We start from the raw sequence: 20,236 nt of genomic DNA, 5'->3' as shown, positions 1-20,236 counted from the left end.
ATCAAATATTACGCATTCTCATACCAGCCGCATATTATCGTACAGCAGTGCTTAGTCACACCAACACACCCGCGCTTCATTAGGCAGACACACGATCGAATCCGCTGCATCTTACTTCGTCAAAGATCGGTCACCGTGGATACACCTATAGTGTTCACTGCCCGCCGCCGTGTCGATCTAGTGTGTGGGTTGTGATATTGAATGGTTAGTGAGCTTCCGTCCGTCTTCCGTGGACAGCGTATTGTGTGATTGGATACGGTCTGTCACGTGAATAGTCGTTAGAACGTGCATACGTCATGATGGCTCAGGTGTCTGCTGTATGACGCGTCTGTAGCGAGTTTATGGGAAATGTAGGCTGCAAGACCGATGTTTGCGTATTTGCACCTTATTATGGACAATAAACAAAGAAAGAATCCTTTGCTGCGTTATATGGAAATATGTTCACGATCCCTCGAATCCAGGTGTATAGTGCGGAAATGCCAATGTCAGATAACATTGAAAACCCGTACCACATCTACATTTGTGTCGCAGGCTTGTTCTCGTGTACATATGTATGGGGTAGTTACCCTCATATCCAACAATTTTTACACTAAGAAGTTGTTATCTTTAAGTGGAAGAGTAATCCCCATATCTACCTCGGGGTTACTTTTGGTCAAAAACGTTCACTAGTTCTCTCGATGTAATCCGCGTTTCGTGAGGTATGGGGTTGTTAAAAAACACACGTGTCAGTACAATCTCTAACACCCAACTAGTGTCCATTCGTATCAAGATGTTTACACTACGAATCTCCATCTCAGATTTTGTCGATCAATGTGTAGTAGATACTAATCAATATCAGTGACGTTCAAACTATGTGTGGGGCCCCACTCATGTTAACATTGACCACGGAATTTCCTCATTTAACCCATTGCTGACACTTGACAATCGGTAGATCCATTGTTGTTCTGCTTTCAACAGTTGTTTATCATTGCATTGGTTGGGCAGTTTTTCAATGATTGACCAAGTGAAGTCATTCTCACTGTGTCCCAGCGTTTGGAAATGACGCATCATCTTTGTGACCGCTTTTCCGCATCGGAAGGTGCTGCGGTGTTCATTTAATCGTGTTTTGACTTTGCGTGAAGTCATGCCAATGTACCTCAGATTGCATTTACAGATCATGATATACACCACATTCTGGCTGTTACAATTCGAAAATGACCTCTGTTCCCATGGCGTCTGTAACCCAAGATCAATGGTATTACTTGCTTTTGTTAGGGTGCACACATCACAGCTCCCACATGGAAAATGTCCTACAACTGCGATTAAGTCCCAAAGTGTGTTTGCGTTATTTCTGGTTCCTGTCTTCTTCTTGGGGCGGGTGTGTACTATTGAGTCCCGTAGGGATTTGCCGCATTTGAATGCGAAGAGGGGTTTGGGTAAATTGAGGGTTCCTGAGTTTAGGGTCTTCCAGTATCTTAATATGATCCCCTTTTGTTTGTCTATGAAAACCGTAGCGTTCTTGTCATACCCTGCTTCCGCCTAGTCGCACTCCTTCCTGAATATTGCACTCAAACTTGCATAACACAGAATTGGGGTTAGTGGAAACGTTTATTTGCCCATTTAACCCTGCGTTTATTGTTCACAAAGTAAATTTATTTTCCATGTGGAGAAATCCATTTTCCTCAACCCCTTGAACATATGCACCTGTTCGGGGCTGTTCATCCTCTATGAGCACACTTACCCCTTCTTCTTTAGCTATTAATACTGCACTTGCAAACATGAGTGTAAAAGGCCATTGGGAATGATTGGCAACGGCCACACAGGTGCGACTGTGTGGGTTTTAAGAGCATTTTCAACGCCCTGTTTTCACAGTCTTCTCCAGTACATTTACATGGCGCTCCTTTACTTGTTACTGTGGGACATGGAAACACCTGGCACTTTTACTCAGACATAAGTTTAGTTTGTAAATGCAACATTCCACAGAGCCCGCTTTTTGGGATAACGGAGTAACATATGCACAACATGTTTTGTCACTCAGCCTTCAGAGAAGATTCTACTTTCTCTTTTGTTTGTCATGCTTTTTGCGATGCTTTGCAACGACACTGTAATTTCTGTACGGGGAAGCAGACAAACGGTATAAGCCAGATGGAATGCACAGCTTTGCTTGTTACCAGGTAGAATACAATTTGAGCCAATTCTGCCTTTCATCCTTCTGCTGTCGACGAAATGACTGCCTTTCATCAAATTCCAGGAGACGATTCAGTCTATGATTAGGCCTGTATAAATGATGTTCATTATTACTAATTGATCAAATGCTATGTGACAAATTCAAAACATGTCACAGCTTTTCATCACAATGCATGGAAATAAAACGGACATAATTTTTTGTTAATGTATTTTACAAGAAATAAAAAGGCATTCACACTAATTAGGAAAGCTGATGCACATCAAGGGTGCCTGTTATCAGCAGTGGCAAATCATTAGCAAAGTGAGTCCAACTCAGAGTACATTTTTCACACCAACGATGAACAGGTTTTAAAACCCTTGTACTGCTTGTTAGAAAAAGAACTGTAAAAAGTGAGTGCCATAACCGATTAGTTTGCCGATACCGCTGCAAATATGATCACACCACTGCTTGGGGCACGTCCTGTCCAATATTTAACTAAGAATCCGTCAAACGAAAGTTTCCGAACAAGTCTGCCTTGGGATAAAGCTGAAGCATTTCCCAACAGTGTGGGTTTGAATGCTACTTTGTTAAAAATAGATCTTACTACCAATTTGTTTCAGAGTGCTTCTTAAAAAGATTCCAGATTGGAAATGAATCAATGTCCTTAAAATCCAGTTCTCATCAACGTATAAAGGTTCGACGTTCATATAGGCCCACAATTTAACTCCCTTGTGTCTCTGATGCATTTTTGTTCATAGACCTAGGGAATATAATCCACTGGTGGACCAGCAGGTCTTCCCTGCAATCTGGAATCTACAATTAATGATTAGGTTAAAGTGCCTAGAAATTTAGGTAGGTAATTTTCCCCATGTATGAGGACTACGCAGATGCACAAATGTTTTTGAACCTGGGCTTGACTCTGATCATCAAACTTTGACGCAGAGCAAGAAAGAGATGACAGAAAAAGAAGAAAGATGGAAGAATAGTGATAAAGGCAGAAAGCAGGGATGACCAAGAACCCGGCGAAGTATCTCACAAGATGTGTAAGGTGGTAGAAGAAAGAGGTTTGAGGTGCCATCAAGACTAGGCATGCTTGGTATTCTGCAGCCCTGGCATTCAGCAGTGCCACAAGCGAGCGATGAAGGAAAACTTAGGCCCTATACATTTATAGGTTTAACAATTTGAGCACTGAGTGGTTTTTAAAGGGGCACTTCGCTTCTGTAGGAGTTTCTGCCATGCTCCCCTCTTAAAACAGTGAGGTCTTAACCACCCTACCCACAGGACTTACTACTGGTGTGTAAGGGCATTCCCGCAATCGCCCAGGTCAAATTTAGTGTGCTAGGTCCCTGTTGTTTTTCAGGAATGTGTCAGGAAACACTCAGGCCTCCAACGCATTTGCAGGAAGCAGATGAGGTAACTCCCCCTCGAGTGGAGGCCAAGGAATCAAATGGTGCCTAAGCCAGTCGGCTAAAGGTTGCACCAAACGTAAATCTAGAGCAAGGGTGGGCTTCATCTGGCCCAGGTGAAACTTTATTCTGCTGACTCGACAGATCCCTTTGATTCTGCATAGCATTTTCAAGTTCAAAACCTGCATACCGTTTTCTGTTTTCAAGGGGGTACATCAAAGTTACTGTTCCAAACAGCATTGTTTTTAGGTTTTGCGCCTAGCGTTGCAGTGCGCAGCACTGCTCACGCAGCGCGAGACCTCATGTAGGGGGTTCTGAAAGCTAACCACACGCTCGTGCTTGTGGTTTTGCTTTCGCCGGCTGCCATTGGCTTTAACGCGTTTTAAAAAATAAATAAGGCACCCAATTGGGCAAAGGCGGGCGCACGTCCCGCCTTTGCTCCGCCCATTCCCATCGGTGTCTATTACGCAATGCAGCAAGCATTCGCCTCGCTGCTGCGCTCCCTCGCCCCCGCTCCTCTGTGGCGCACGCGCACCACTGGTTGTAATTATTGAAACGCCCCACGCTGCCCTTTGTCTTTAAATATGGCAGCCGTGCATTGCTTCCCCGGGGCCAACATTTTCGTGACTAAAGAATATAATCACTAACTTTTCACAAGGAGTACGCTACACTTCCGAAAAACTCTAGTTTTCCCATGGCGCCCGCGTCACAGACATGCACATTACCACACATTGTTTATATGTAAAAAGGTGCTGTCCCGAGGTACCTTTGGGCAGTCAGAGGGGAGAAGATTCGGCCCTACTGCAGAAAATGCTTGTTGTGCATTTGTCAGCTGCTGCTTGTCGCCCGATTGTTCGTGATCCACCTTAAAAAAAAAAAAAGCAGCAGTTCCCGTCAATGCACAACATCTTCCGTGCCGTCCCCATACTCTACTCTCAACGAGGTAGCATACAGTAGCGGCGCTCGCCTCCAGGCACAGTGCTTCAAACGTCTCGCTGCTCCAGAAAAGGTATGTAAAAGGGGCTCCGTGCGTCATCATCTCAGATGTTTAAAAGCCTGTACAGCTTCCCATTCTCTGCCAACACGTCTGCTATTGCCTTGTTTTCGAAGTACCTCAGTGAGGCATTTACTCCATCTGCATCTTTATGGGAGCAACAAGCGCTGGCAGCCTGAATCTCATCAGTGTCCCCAAACAGTCTATGATAACCGCAGATGACCCCTGCAAGGTTCCACATGTCAGCTTCATGTTGCTGCATGCAAACAGAGGCGTCTCCCGCCTTACCGTGCTATCCCCAAGGCTAGCTGCTCTCCATTAACACTTCATATTAGCTCTTCTTGATACCCTGCCTCTGAAGGGGAGGGCGAGGAGCGGGGAGAGCTCCGATCTCTGCATTCATTCCTTGAGCAGCCGCGTCTCTAGTGTACTGTATTAACATTTGTTGCCAACTGGGTACAGAATGGGGGCATGATGTATTAAGATTTTGAGACAATCTGTGTCCTTGAGACGGGCGTTACAAATACAACATCATTCCAGCCACACGTCTTAAAGTGTGTACCTGTCTATCCCTGTGGGTAAGCGCTTCAGCGCCTCATAAAGTAGGAAAGTAGGCACCATACAAATCCTACTATGCAATACAGTTTACACACTTCCTAGTCAAATGCATGTTTCCTTCTTCTCCCTTATTTCTTGAATGTGCACTCTGGATGATTGAGAGCAACGCATTGCTTTATCTATGACACTTTCCTTTTGTTGATTTTGTGTCTATACAGAGCTTTAAGTGAAATAAAAAAAACTGGGGGGTCTCTCAAAGGGCCGTAGTCAATGTAATTAAGGACGTGGCTTAAAACAGTTAAGCTACAAACATAGTGCGCCGCACAACTTGTATTTCACTGCTTGTCATTGCATCCAGATATATAATACAAGTGACATCACACCTACAGCAAGTCTGGACTATTGGCTTTGCCAATGCTTGTTAGTTGTAGAAGCAAAATCAGCAACAACTAGGGCTTTGTTGTATAAAACAAAACAACTCCATTTTGAAAGGATGAGACGGTGAAAGGACTATAACGAGTGTCTTAGAAGTGACCTCAAAGGCAGTTAAGGGTGGTAACCCTGCAAAGTTCACTTTTTTGTTCGCCAAGGGTGGGTGCAAAAATGAGAGAGTATATGACTACGTTGTAGAAGAATCAACGTTCTACATAAAGTTGAATTTTTATAGTTACTTTCTTTCGGAGATGGCCTGCTGTTTGTATCAGAGTCCTCCTTATAGTTGAGAGGTAAAGGAGAGTAGGGAGAAGGAAAGAGGTGATGTAGCCCCGCCATGCTGTCCAGCGCTGCCAAGCTTCAGCGTCTTTCAGTTGTCTCGTGACCCACCTGGTGACTGAAGCAATGGGCGTAATGCATTTCCAGGGTAGCTTTGAGCATGCCTGCAAGAAGCCCTTAGCAACCAGGTAGTTGCACTGTCAGCTAGGCTTCGACCTAAACAAGCATTTGCAATGCAATAGCTCTTGCATTACTGAAAGTTTGAGCTATATGCGTTGCAAATAATAATTCAACGCCAATAGCTCAAACTTTCAGTAATACGAGACCTATTGCATTGCACAATGCTTGTTTTAAGTGGAGATAGGCTACTCAATTCATGGCCTAGTGTCCATTATAGCCTTTGGTAATTTGCAATACTGCATCTGAAAGAAACACGTTAGTTAGATTCCTCACCTTAGACTATCCCCAGGCGTCAGACTGGATCCGGAAGATTTTTCGTCAGCAATACCCCTTGCGCGTCGCTAGGCGTCGTCTGCGGCTCCGCGTCCGTCGTCGGCGTCGTGCGCCGGGATGACGTCGTCGGAGTACTTAGACGCCGCCCTCGCGCGCTGACGTCAGTTATTCTTTTTTCCGCGCCAGTAAGCGCAGATCCGGGAGAGCTACCCCTTTTAGTCTTTTTTGACTAAATCTTTTTTGATAATTTTTGATCCTTGTCTGTCGACATCTGGTGCCGGTAGGATGCCTGGGTTCAAGGCTTGTGAGGATTGTCATCGACTGATGTCGGTGACCGATCACCACCGCCGGTGCCTCTACTGCTTAGGCCCCGACCACGACGCGGAGTCGTGCAACGACTGTCAGGCCCTGACTTCGAAGGCTAGGCGGGAGCGGTCCCGCAAGCTTCTCGAGCTTCGCCACTCGGCTCCGCGTCGTGCGCGATCCCGGTCCAGGAGGAGGTCCAAGGATCGCTCGCGGAGCCCTAGCCGACGCCATCGCTCGTCCGGCTCCAAGTCGTCGGGTAAGTCCAAACGCTCCAAGAAGTCCAAGAGGCGACATCGCTCTTCGGACTCCCCTCGCCGGTCGCGCGACTCGGCCGAGGGTCAGGGTGGTTCCACCCCCGCGGCTCCGGCGGAGCCGCAGGTGCCGCGTCCGCCCCCATACCTTCCGGTCCCTGGGGCTGACGCGGCGCCGGCGGAGATCAGTGCCTTCCTCTCGGCCATGAGGAGCCTGGCCCCGCCGTCGACGCCCGCTGGCGCGCCTTCGGGCCCCGCGGACTCGACTGGGCGACCTCGCGTGCCGGCGGCTCCGGCCCCGGCGCCGTCAACGACTCCGGTCTCGACGCCGCAGGTCCCCGCGGGGCCCTTGCCTGGGCCCCAGTCGACGCCGGTTGACCTAGTCACTCCTCCACCGGCGCCGACGCCTGAACCACCGACGCCGTCATCGGCGCCGCCGACGCCGACACCTGTGACGCCGACACCCTGGTTTAGCCCTCATCCGGACCCGACGCCGGCACGGCGTCCGCCGACGCCGCATCCGACGCCGCTTGAGTCCTACCATCTCTACAGTCCGGTTCCGATCATTCCTCCTGTTTATCAGGAATCGGAAGAAGGGGGCGACTGGGAGGGGTTCGAGGACCCTCTGGCTGTTCAGTCACAGCTTTCTCAGGACTGGGCAGATGAACTGGGGGAGGCCAGTGGGCTGGACACCTCGCCAGACACTGGATTCACTTCTCCTCCGACCGTGGCTTCGGAGGAGGGTGCAGCATTTTCTGTGGTGCTGCGCAAGGCGGCTGAGGCCCTTGGGCTCGAGTTGCCTGCCGTGGCTGTGAGGACTAACATCCTCACTGAGGTGCTTCAAACCTCAGCAAGCTCCACTGAGCCTCTGCTGCCGTTCAACGAGGCCCTCACTGACGTTCTGCAGGGCACCTGGTCCAAGCCCTCCACAGTTCCTCCTGTGGACAGGAACGTTGCCAGGCGCCACCGCCCTGCTCCGGGCGACCCCAGTTTCCTGTCCCAACACCCCACCCCCGAGAGTCTGGTTATCCAGGCCTCTACTTCCCAATCCTCCTTCCCGACCGCTCCGCCGGATCGGGATTCCAAGAGACTCGAGCAGTTCGGCAAGAAACTGTTTTCGTCCCTTAGTTTGGGCCTGCGGTCCTTAAATACCGCCTGTCTCTTGGACCGTTATTCCCATTCCCTGTGGGATACGGTGGAGGACGTGCTGCCCCTGTGTCCGGAGGAGGTCCGGACGCGTCTTACCCAGGCTTTGGCCGATGGGAGGGATGCAGCACGGCACGCCATACGATGTGGGCTTGACACCACGGACTCGCTGGGTCGGGCGATTTCCACCACGGTGGCGCTCCGCCGCCACGCCTGGATGCGGTCCACGTCATTTTCCGGGGATGTCCAGACAACCCTCATGGACATGCCCTTTGATGGCACTCGCCTGTTTGGTGAGAAGGCGGACAGTGCGCTGAACCGCTTTAAGGACTCCCGGGCTACGGCCAAGTCCTTGGGCCTCGCGGCTCCGCGGGCGCACACCTCCGCTTTTCGCCCCTTTTCGTGGCCAAGGAAGGGGCGCCTCCTCACGTCCGCAAAGCCACCAGCCGCAGAACCAACCTGCGCGCGGTCGCGGACGTGGCTTCCGCCGTGGCGGAAATGGAGGCCGACGTGGTCAGCCCACATCCACCCCGGCAGCATCCGCCTCAAAGCCTTCCTAGTCCGAGCTTTCAGGCCCATACCACGCCAGTGGGCGGCAGAGTTCGCCATCACCTGCTCCACTGGCGGTCCATAACATCGGACAGGTGGGTGCTGCAAATCGTCCGAAGGGGCTACTCCCTCCCCTTCGAGACGACCCCTCCAGCCATGCCACCGCAGCACCACCGTATCTCGGGGGATCATTTGGATCTTCTCCGCGAGGAAGTTTCGGCTCTCTTGGCCAAGGGGGCCGTCGAGCGCGTTCCGAGTCCAGAAGTAGGTCGTGGTTGTTATTCCCACTACTTTCTGGTTCCCAAGAAGGGCAAGGGGGGCCTACGCCCTATCTTGGACCTCCGGAACGTCAATGCCTTCCTCCGAAAGGAAAGGTTCAAGATGCTAACGTTGGCTCAGGTTTTAGCTGCCCTAGACCCTGGAGACTGGATGGTAGCGTTGGACTTGCAGGACGCTTATTTCCACATCCCCGTCCTGCCGGCCCACCGGCGTTACCTGTGGTTCACGGTGGGCCAAGAGCACTTTCAGTTTACCGTGCTCCCCTTCGGCCTCACCAGTGCCCCTCGGGTGTTCACGAAAGTGATGGCGGTGGTCGCAGCTCATCTGCGCAGATCAGGGGTTCCAGTCTTCCCCTATCTCGACGACTGGTTGTTGAAGGCGGGCTCGCCCCAGGCAGTCGTCTCCCACCTCCAGACTACGGCGGATCTCCTGCATTTGCTGGGGTTTTCCATCAACGTGCCGAAGTCACACCTGAGTCCCTCTCAGGAGCTCCTCTTCATCGGAGCGGTTCTCGATTCGGCGCGTTTCCGGGTCCATCCACCGGAACAGCGGGTCCGGGATATACGGGCCCTGATTCCCATCTTTCGGCCTCTATCCCGGGTTTCGGTCAGGCTAGTGTTGCGGCTTCTGGGGCTGATGGCCTCCTGCATCCTACTAGTGCATCACGCCAGGCGGCGCATGCGGGCTCTGCAGTGGGACCTGAAGTTTCAGTGGGCCCAGCATCACGGCAACCTGTCCGACCATGTCTTGATCTCGGAGGGCACTGCACAACAGTTGCAGTGGTGGCTCACGGACCGCGAGTGGGTCAAGGGCAAGAGCCTCTCCCTTCCCCAACCAGAGCATGTCGTAGTGACGGATGCGTCCCTCCTGGGATGGGGTGGCCATATGGGAGAGGCGGAGATCAGAGGCCTCTGGTCTCCGGCGGAGTCTCGTCTCCACATCAACCTGTTGGAGTTGAGAGCGATCCGGCTTGCACTGAAAGCCTTCCTTCCCTCTGTCAGGGGAAGTGTCGTGCAGGTGTTCACGGACAACACCACCGCCATGTGGTACTGCAACAAACAGGGCGGGGTGGGGTCGTGGACCCTTTGTCAGGAGGCTCTGCGCCTCTGGACGTGGCTGGAACACCAGGGCGTCACCCTGGTGGTTCAACATCTGGCGGGCTCTCTGAACGCCAGAGCAGACGAACTCAGCCGCCGGTGCATGATGGATCACGAATGGCGTCTGAACTCCGAAGTGGCGCAAGGCCTCTTTCAGCAGTGGGGAGAGCCTTGGTTAGATCTATTCGCCACCGAAGAGAACGCGCAATGTCAGCAGTTCTGCGCGTTGGAATTTCCAAGGCGGCACTAGCTCGGCGACGCTTTTCGTCACGAGTGGAGTTGCGGTCTGTTGTACACCTTTCCGCCTATACCACTTCTGCCCAGAGTGCTGAAGAAGATCAGGCACGACCGGGCCCAAGTCATCTTGGTGGCTCCGGATTGGGCACGAAGATACTGGTATCCCGAGCTACTCAGTCTGTTGACCGATCCCCCGATACGTCTGCCCCTTCGGGAGGATCTTCTGTCGCAGCAGCAGGGGATGGTCCTCCACCCGAACCTGTCCAGCCTCCACCTCCATGCGTGGAGATTGAGCGGCGGCAGTTGATGCCATTTGACTTGCCTCCTGAAGTCTGTGATATCATTCTGGCAGCCAGGCGTCCCTCCACAAAGTCGGTATACGCCTGCCGGTGGAACAAATTTGTGGCATGGTGCACAGCAAAGGCTGTGGATCCCCTTTCCGCCCCTCTTTCTGAGGTTCTCCTCTTCCTTCTTTCTCTGGCCCGGCAGGGCTCTGCCCTGGGCACCCTGAAAGGTTATCTTGCTGCCATCTCCGCCTTCTTGCGGCTTCCTGATCAGCCTTCTCTTTTCAAGTCCCCTGTGGTTACACGCTTTCTCAAAGGCATTACACACACGTTCCCTCCTGTCCCTTTTGTGATGCCTCAGTGGGACTTGAATCTGGTTTTGACATTCCTGATGTGCGCTCCCTTCGAGCCGCTTCACAATTGTCCTCTTCGTCTTCTAACTCTAAAGACTGCTTTTCTGGTAGCCATCACCTCGGCTAGACGGGTGAGTGAGCTCCAGGCTTTATCTTCAAAGCCTCCTTTTCTGTCTGTTCATCCGGACAAGGTTGTCCTTCGGCCTCGTCCCTCCTTTCTTCCTAAAGTGGTGACTCCATTTCACCTTGGGCAGTCTGTCACCTTGCCCACCTTCTTTCCGCCTCCGCATCCTTCCAAAGAGGAAGAGAGGCTCCACCGTCTGGACCCAAAACGTGCGCTCTCCTTTTATCTGGACCGCACACAACAGTTCCGGGTGGACGACCAGCTTTTTGTTGGGTACGTGGGCGCTAAGAAGGGGAAAGCTGTGCACAAACGAACCATCTCTCGGTGGGTCGTTTTGTGTATAAAAATCTGCTATTCCTTGGCTAAAAAGGACCCTCCTGTTGGGCTGCGCGCCCATTCTACTCGGGCCACGGCGGCTACTACTGCCTTGGGACGGGGAGTCCCTTTGCAGGACATCTGTCAGGCGGCGACGTGGGCTTCGCTACACACGTTTGCCAGGCATTATTGCCTTGACAGCCAAGTCCGGAGGGATGGCTTCTTTGGCCGTTCTGTCCTCCAGGACTTTCTGGTGTGATCTTGGTTCGCAGACCCACCACCGGGGATGGTATTGCTTGGGTATCTATTCTAAGGTGAGGAATCTAACTAACGTGTTTCTTTCAGATGAACAAGTTACTTACCTTCGGTAACGATGTATCTGTAAGAAACATTAGTTAGTTAGATTCCTCACCGACCCTCCCATCCTCCCCGTTCTGCGAACTGACATCTAGGGTTAAGGCTATCCCTTTCAGGGCCCTAGATTTTATTTTTGGCACCAGTGTCGGTCTTTGCATGGCTCTGCGTTCCTGGCGCGGAAGGCTATGTACAAGAACTGACGTCAGCGCGCGAGGGCGGCGTCTAAGTACTCCGACGACGTCATCCCGGCGCACGACGCCGACGACGGACGCGGAGCCGCAGACGACGCCTAGCGACGCGCAAGGGGTATTGCTGACGAAAAATCTTCCGGATCCAGTCTGACGCCTGGGGATATTCTAAGGTGAGGAATCTAACTAACTAATGTTTCTTACAGATACATCGTTACCGAAGGTAAGTAACTTGTTCTTCACTAGGGTACCATGGAACTCCCAGTGTGACGATGGTAAACAATTCAAGCATGTGAATCTACGAAAGATACCAATACTGGATAACTGCAGTTACAGGTAAGTAACTTATTTTCTTTTGCTCTATCCCTGCAGGTTGTGGTCAATACTTGCTGAAAATTTTGTAATGATACATAAAATGACTACCACCCAGCATTTTCTCACTTATCCCAATAAAAATGCTACCCAAGTATTCACTAAGTATTATGCATTTAGTAAATGAATTGCATAAGGCCTCATAACCTTGTTAGTTACCATAAATTAGATGGAGATGGCGCAGAATTTCAAAGGTGCCAAAAGTCGTAAAGCTGATGTATACTAGATAAATCCAAATTTAGGATATATAAATATCAGAAAATGTTAGTCGATGTGCTGTGTCCAGAGTGGTCCGTTATAATACAAATGCTTTCGTCCTCAAATGCCCTGATTATGGTTTCCACAATATTTAGTTCAAGGTGAATGAATCCTTAGCATGTTGACCATGGCAGGGTTATCTAGATATGAAACAATTTTTTGAAAGTAGGCTGGTGGCGCTACTGCCAATTAGCGTATCTGCAGCAGGCACATTAACCTAACAGACGATCTTACTCCTGCAAACAAAATAAAAATCACTAGAGCAGATGCATTATCCCCCCCAAGATATATTTTACAGCAGGCCAGTGTCTGCTGTACCAGTGTCAGTCAATTGTAAATTGTACCTGACTTGTGATGACTATGCCCTAGCACAATAAGCTAATCAAAGCACTGAGATTTTGGAATCTGGGGTTTCCTGATGGGACATTGCTTCTGAATGGCTGGTAGGATTAGGTAAGGACTATCACTTGTGTTTTAGGAATAGAGCAAGTCCTGAAAGTTGCTTGCTTAAAAACAAGACTCCATGTCCTATACAGTTGTGTAAAATTTTCACCCAGCAAATTCTTGTTTAACACACCAAATATGAAAGGTGAGAAGTGAGTTCAGCTAGTGCTGGTACCACGTCACATCAGCTCCTCACACACAACACCGTGGTGTCCCTTGGGGTCCATCATATCCCTGCTATTATCCAGCATCCACCTAATCCCTTTACCAAACCGGATTAAATCATTTAACCTCACCTACAACAACTATGCAGATGACACCACACCCAAATCATTTTTTAATGGATGACCTGGAAGGCCTCTACAATTTAAAACCTGATGACCACCTTCAGTTCTCAACACATGGATGACAAATAACCATCTAAAGCTCAATACTACAAAGACTGAGATTATGACCTGCAGACAATAACTAAAAAACAGCATACCACCACATGGACTAAGGAAATTGAAGCCCTTCCAGCTGTATCAAGAGGTGTTGGAAGCCTATGGTTAACCATGTATTCAGACCTGTATTGATACAATGTTAATATTGTCGGAGTTCCTTCTACAAAATGAAAACCCTACGCTGAGTCCTCCCATACCTTGGATACCAGCAGAAACTGCAAGCCATTCTCACACTTGTAATCTCTAAGCTTGCCTGCCAACATCCTATACCTTGATGCACTTGCATTCATCATACGTAAAATACTCATCCAAAATTCTGCTGAAAGTCTTCTCCACCTTTATCCAAGAGAATACATGACTCTAGTTTTGCAATCACTCCACTGTCTACCTGGAGCAAGAAGGGATATATGCAAGGCACTTTACATTGTCCTCCTCCGAGCCTTAGAGGAAAATGATTGCTATACCTGCATACTGACTTCAAGCAATATAAACAATACAGGACCCTGCGCTCCAGGCTTGCACCACTTATCATACTACCTTAACGTAAGAAATTCATAAATTCATAAGAAACACTGCTTTTTCAGTACAAGCCAACATGTTCTAGAACTCGCTACAATCAGCATTAGAAGCATATACACTGCAGAAGACGCCTACAAATGTGACTATTTACGCAACTACTACACCACCACACATTCCGACAACAGAACCTGGAAAGACAGTCGCACTCCAGTTCAATTTTCAGCTTAAAATCCACAAAGTGAAAATAACTGAACCAGCAAATTACTTTCAGCAGGCAGATACGTTAATGATGACTGATCTATGGTTTGCCAGAGTGTTGTATAGTTATTTAATTTCATGTATAAAATGTCTGGCAACCACAGGACCGGTTTTGCCCCAGATAGAGCTCATCTGCCAGGTAAAACTTGGTTCCTGTTCAGGAAGTACATGGCAGTTTGGTCTGTTCCACTGGCGAAGGGTCAAGACTGATTTGCGTATGGCTGCGTGCAAAATAATGGTGGACTAGTATTCGGCCCACGGTAATTAACAGTGGTTCAGGATTATTCAAGCGTTCCACCCATCAATTTTTTGTGTACTTTAGATTTTGCCTCAAGTGGGACAGGTATGCCCAGATGTGGGTCCTGTGCACACACTGTAACTTAAACCAAGCTATATCTGTCTGATGAGTCTTAAATGGGGGGGGAGCCAGCCCTGTGTTGCTTGTGTTCGAGTTTAAGAGGGACCTGGCCTACCAGTTCGGGCTGGACTGTTCTCATTGGACCAGGGTTAAGATTGAACTGATTTGCATATGACTGGGTCCAAACTGAGTTGTCCTGGTGTGCAAAATTATGATTGACTGAGATGCAGCCCAAGTGATTACCTGTGGTTGAGATAAAGTTGAACATTCCACCCATCACATTTTACGTGTACTTTAGTGTACATTTGTTTTGGAGGCATTCCACATGGAGTGTGGCAGCTTCCCGGACTTTGGTTGCTAGTGTTTCCTTCTATTAGGCTCACCTATACATGGCTCCTCGTCAGCCATGGCAATGTAGGTATGTCGAAGTCTCCCTAACTTCTGGATTGACGACCACCTGTTCTTCAGATTACAGAAGTTGAACTTTCTCAAACTACTGCTTGGGCTTCTCCTTCACATCTCTGGTCGGGCTGAGCTGGTAATGGGTAGTCCTTGTATGCTGCTTCCCCTTTTTGAGTCCCATGTGCCTTGTTAGTATCTGCTTCTTGGTGTTTGCTTCTGATCATTCTGTATCTTCCTTGACATCTTTCGGGTTGAAGGTTTGGTTTTATCTTGTGTAGATTTCCCCCAATAAATACACGAATGGAAGTGGGGGTTAACGTCTAACATTACTAATCTGCATTACATGTTCTTCTCTTCCTCATATTATTTGTATTGGGATGTGGGGGGAGGGGCTGGTGGAGGTGGTCCATTGTGCTTGGCAGTTTACAGGATGTCTAGGAGATTCCTCCCTCTTATATGCAAGCAAGAAATCCATCTAGAGAAAGCTAACGCCAGGAGTTCCATAGGTCCAGCAGGAGGCAGAATGCTTCATGTATATGAATGTAGCTGGCAAGAGAAAATGTGCTGTAACTGACATTATCAAATGTAATATTGTCACTAACTGAAATATAATTACATTTTCCAGCTTTCATTTTAAACCTAGAAACACAAATATTACCCTTCTAAATGGCAAATTGCTGCATCACTTGAAACAAATAATCGCAGGTTTTTCCCAGCACTCCTACAAACTCAAATGTTGAGTGTAATCCAAAGAAAATACTCATTGGAAGCGTTTTGTATTTTTAAGGCACCACCACTAGAATGCCTAACGATTAATCTACTTGCATGTTAATGCATAGGCCATTTAAAACAATTTCCCTTAATTTTTCCCATTGTGCGCTGTATGGTGTGGACTAGGTACTGCAATTAAAGATGCTTAGCGATCGCTAGAAAACTAAAATGTGAAAATAGAGAACAAAGTTAATTCAGACGTTCTCCAGTGTGTGCATGGATTAAAATGTTTTTCTCTTTCTTGCAGTTTGAACGCGATGTAATGATTTGGAATAATAAGAAGTATGTTTCAAAACCTTTGTTGGTGAAAGAAGACTCTGCTATACAGAGGCACAGGCGCTGGTATTCTCAGTTTTACAGTGAGAATAGTCCAAAACTTTATTTTCAACGTGAAGGGATAGAGTGGTGAAGGAATATGGAAGTACGTTTCTCCAAAAAATGCCAAAGTGCGTGACTGGACTGCTTCTTACGCAGAACTACAGTATGATTATGCTCGCAGAAGGGGTTCCTTGTCACCGAAGAGAAAAGTAGACAGATTGTCAACTTTGGCAGCAACAAACTGCTTCCTACACAAAACTATTGAACGTGCTGGTGTTTATCGAGAACAGCTGTCCTCAAGACTGATTACCTACAAAAGAGGCTTTGCTTTTTCTTCAAGGCCCTCTAGCGTTTCCATATTTACAGTACGAGGTTAAAACACTGAACACCAAACTGTTTAATAGAGAGACATGTTATAGCCTACGAGGAATTACGTATGTTGATGTATCCTTTAATTTGCATTTCACTTCAACCGAACATATCGGGTGAGGGAAAATGTAGCCTTTGCTGTTTGTGTGTGATGCTGCGAACAGTAAATGTAGTAAAATGGCGTGCTTGCATTTTTCTTGTTAAAGATTTGTACCTGCACTTAAGAGCATAATGTGTACTTTTTCTGCAAGTCCCATTTGGTCACTGAAAAATCTCAGAGGATGATTACTAGCGTAACGTGGTAATCTCGCATGGCCAGACACTCCATCCACCCATGTCTAAGAGTCTTTTTTGTTGATGCTCTTCTCTTCTCCTGTGATCGGTGCCCTAATTACTAGTAATGAAGGTCGTAAAGTAACAGTGAAGAATGTGTAAGGTTGTCACCTGATGTATTTCCCCAAGCTCCCGCCCCCTTATCCATACTATTTCTTTTTTGGGAGCACTGTTCTCGTTTGGTTGGATTGAGTAGGCTGGGGACACACATTGTGTTGACTAATTTGCGCCACCAAGACAATATTCCTCCCAAGACACTGCTACATCAGATCCTGCTGTTCACATTCATTGTTTCTTTGGAGGACTACTTCTCTTTGGCCTTGACTTATGACGACATATATGTTTTGTAGTGCATTGAACTCCCATAAGTAAGTGTGCATTATGTATTTGTATTTAACACAATCACTATTACAGTATCTAGGTTTTGGTTCAATGTCTTTTCGTCAGAACTCGGCGGATATGCTTGTTTGTCTTTAATCTCCAGACACGCTGTGTATCTTTAGTGGGATGTTGTTAAAGGACAGCGGAATGGACAAGCTGTTTTCTCATTTCGCTCTTTGAAATGGAAAGAACTAGTTGCTATATATTGGTAAGAACCAGTTGTTATATCTTTGTTGCTGCTGCTAATTGTTGTTCTAGACTTATGGGCCTCTTGACCTCAGAAATGGAACTGCTGATTTTGAGAAATCAGTCAAAAGCAACACAGATGTTCGTCATATATGTAGCATAGGAAATGGCAGTTTTGAATTTCCAAAGGTCTCACTTGCAGACTCCCCTGCCTTGGAACCAGATTATCAAATATTCATTCCATTGTATGTTTCTGCAGTTGTGAAAAACTCTGAGATGTACACTTTTAACTGTTAAGACACTTCTCTGTATTCTCTTATTGGCAAAATAGATGGCCGCTAATTGATCATACTTTATATGGATTTGTTAAATTAAACTTGCATGTTTCTCTAGTAGTCCAAGTGTTTGTTTCTGCAATTTTCGTATGCCCCTGCATGAGCAGTACATTCCTAACTTGCTTGACCAGGAATATGTCTTTTGGTTAAACTTCTCTGACTTGCCAGCCCTTTACTAAGCCTTCTCCTAGGTTCCTCATTAAAGTCTAGACTTGGCCTTTACTCCATCTCCTTATACCACCTCTTCAGTAGAATCTCTCCCTGTAATAGCTCATACTCTCTTGAGCTGTGCAACTAGAATTTCGGTATCAAATTACCTGTGCCCTAAAAAAAAAAAAGCCTTAAAGATTGACAGCTAAAACTTAATGTCCACACATTTCCGTACCCTAAACCATCTGTAATCTAATATCTGACCGGCATCAACGTTTCTTTTAATAGCTGGAAGATGGCAGCTTTATCCTCTTGTTGAAGAGGACCAGATACCAGGTTCAATTACCTAAAAAATTAACTGTATTCTCCCTACTTTAGTTTTCCAGTGTCTGTGCCTCCCACTTCTTGATCTCTAGCTGTAGGGCAGACTCCCCTTTGACAACCACTACATAAATTCTTCGCCAGATGCAAAACACATCTTCAGCTGCCTTTAATACAGAAGTATGTGTTTTTGGTCTTCTAAAAATGGCATCATGCCCATCTTTCGAGAGAGATCCACGTTTTAACACTGGTAACAACTTCTCTTTTTCCCCCCTAATACTTTTCTGTGCCACATGGTTTACCAACCCTAATTAAACATCTTGTTGCCTATCGAAACGTATTGTCTGGTGCTTCCCTATTATGACTGCTACTACTACTACCACCACCACCACCACCGCTCTGTACATAGAGCTGATTGTAGTTGGAAATATTATTCATCCCTATACCTGTTACTTATTTAAATAGTAGGAATCCGGTCATAAGAATCTAGTCATTTGACCTGTCTGTTTCTTGGTGAACGCAAGATATTGGGTTTTATTTTACTACTTTTAGTCGATTGTTATACCCAAGACATTGTTGAAGTGTCATGTGCTTCAAAACGAATCCATTCACGATTATTCACCAATGCATATGTAATGTATTGTTCAGCAATGTACATTTTAAAATGCTCGTTTTGCCTGAAAATTTATTTTTTTACATATAGTTGGTGTTATGCTTTAAGTATGTGTTCCTGCTGATCTTCCTCAAAGTAAGGATGTCCCCAGCAAGATGAAGCTCAATATAAACCAATCTGTATCATCTGTGACATTTTCCTTTGGAAATACACTGACCGGCATGGGAGATAAAAAAAAAAGTTCCCCAAAATTGTAATCGGCACACTTCATGCCTGGTATCATTTTATTGGTTACAGTAATTGGACACTTTACATCAAATCAGTGACTATTTCATAGTATCCCTGAAATTACAGTGTTGGGTTTCTAAATATGATCATATGAAATGGTTCAACGTAAGCAAATGTATTAGATTATTGCAGGTTAAGGGAGATCAGATGTTGACTTTGCAGTTTTGCGATTGTGACTGTTTGTATTTTTGCTCTTACTAGGCTAATTATTGTGCGCCTAATTGTGTGCCTTTGAGTAAGGGCAACAAATGTTGCCTCTTTGAACAATGCTTTTGCGTAACACTTGAGCTAGACATTCATGTGAAGTGTTTCTTGCAGCCTCAGAGCATATGGAGTTTTAAACAACTTTTTCATTAAATATTTTTGAATATATTTTTGAAATTATGTAAACTTTTAGATATTGGTATAGTACAAATAAAATTATTTTAAATGCATAGTTTTGGTCTCTGTCTATTGCCATAAAATCTTATATACATTGAAATGATTAGATGCAGATGAGGCATGTCCTGCTTGCATTGATTCTGTTGATTCATGTGTCGAGGCAGCAGAATCAGATTGAGGAAATACCATATTTATCATTAGAGCTCATTTGGTCAGGGCATGCTCACTAGAATGGACAATAGCATTCAGTGTGGCTTTTTAAAAATTACTGATAGCAAACAAGGTATCATGTCGGCATCACTCTTTTACACACACACACACACACGCGCGCGCGCACACACACTCACTCTTACACACAAACACACACACACACACTTACACACATAATCACACAAGAATGCTTTAGTGTTAGATGTGCTGTTAATGGAGGTAGTGGTGTGATTATTGAAGCAGATCGTGGCAGTGATTGTGGTTGTGCTAGTACTCTTGGTGGTGAGTGATATTGGCAAATAATGGTTAAAGTGCTTCTGATATTTGCAGTGGTGGTAGTGCTAGAGCGAGTACCAACAAGTTGGGTATCTGATATCGGGGAACAACCTTTACAACGCAACTGTTACAACGCACTACACTTACAACGCATTTTTTACAACGCATAATCCATTACAACGCATGACACCAACGCATTTTTAAAAACTACCTTTACAACGCATTCCATTACAACGCCTACCATTACAACGCATAATATTACACTACACTATCCAACACTTACTCTACTGTTGCACCCCCTGGAATTAGAATAGTAATTTTTACCCCTATACTATCCAACACTTACCCTACTGTTGCACCCCCTGGAGTTAGAATAGTAATTTTTACCCCTATACTATCCAACACTTACCCTACTGTTGCACCCCCTGGAGTTAGAATAGTAATTTTTACCCCTATACTATCCAACACTTACCCTACTGTTGCACCCCCTGGAGTT

At 46.9% G+C, this 20,236-nt stretch overlaps 1 protein-coding gene across 1 annotated transcript in view; it reads left to right on the top strand.

Annotated features, from left to right (window-relative positions):
- The window catches only part of LOC146868433 (cholesterol 7-desaturase nvd-like), a 254,645-nt gene extending 235,338 nt beyond the window's left edge, over nucleotides 1-19,307 (top strand). The window contains exon 7 of the mRNA XM_085610047.1: nucleotides 15,827-19,307. Within this exon, the coding sequence (XP_085466173.1) occupies nucleotides 15,827-15,988 (162 nt within the window). The 3' untranslated portion in view covers nucleotides 15,989-19,307. The remainder of the gene's footprint in view (nucleotides 1-15,826) is intronic.
- The last annotated feature ends 929 nt before the right edge of the window (nucleotides 19,308-20,236 follow it).

Source organism: Triturus cristatus, chromosome 1_2, assembly GCF_964204655.1.
Source record: "Triturus cristatus chromosome 1_2, aTriCri1.1, whole genome shotgun sequence".
Taxonomy (NCBI): Eukaryota; Metazoa; Chordata; class Amphibia; order Caudata; family Salamandridae; genus Triturus; species Triturus cristatus.
This window is presented reverse-complemented; position numbering and strand designations above follow the sequence as displayed.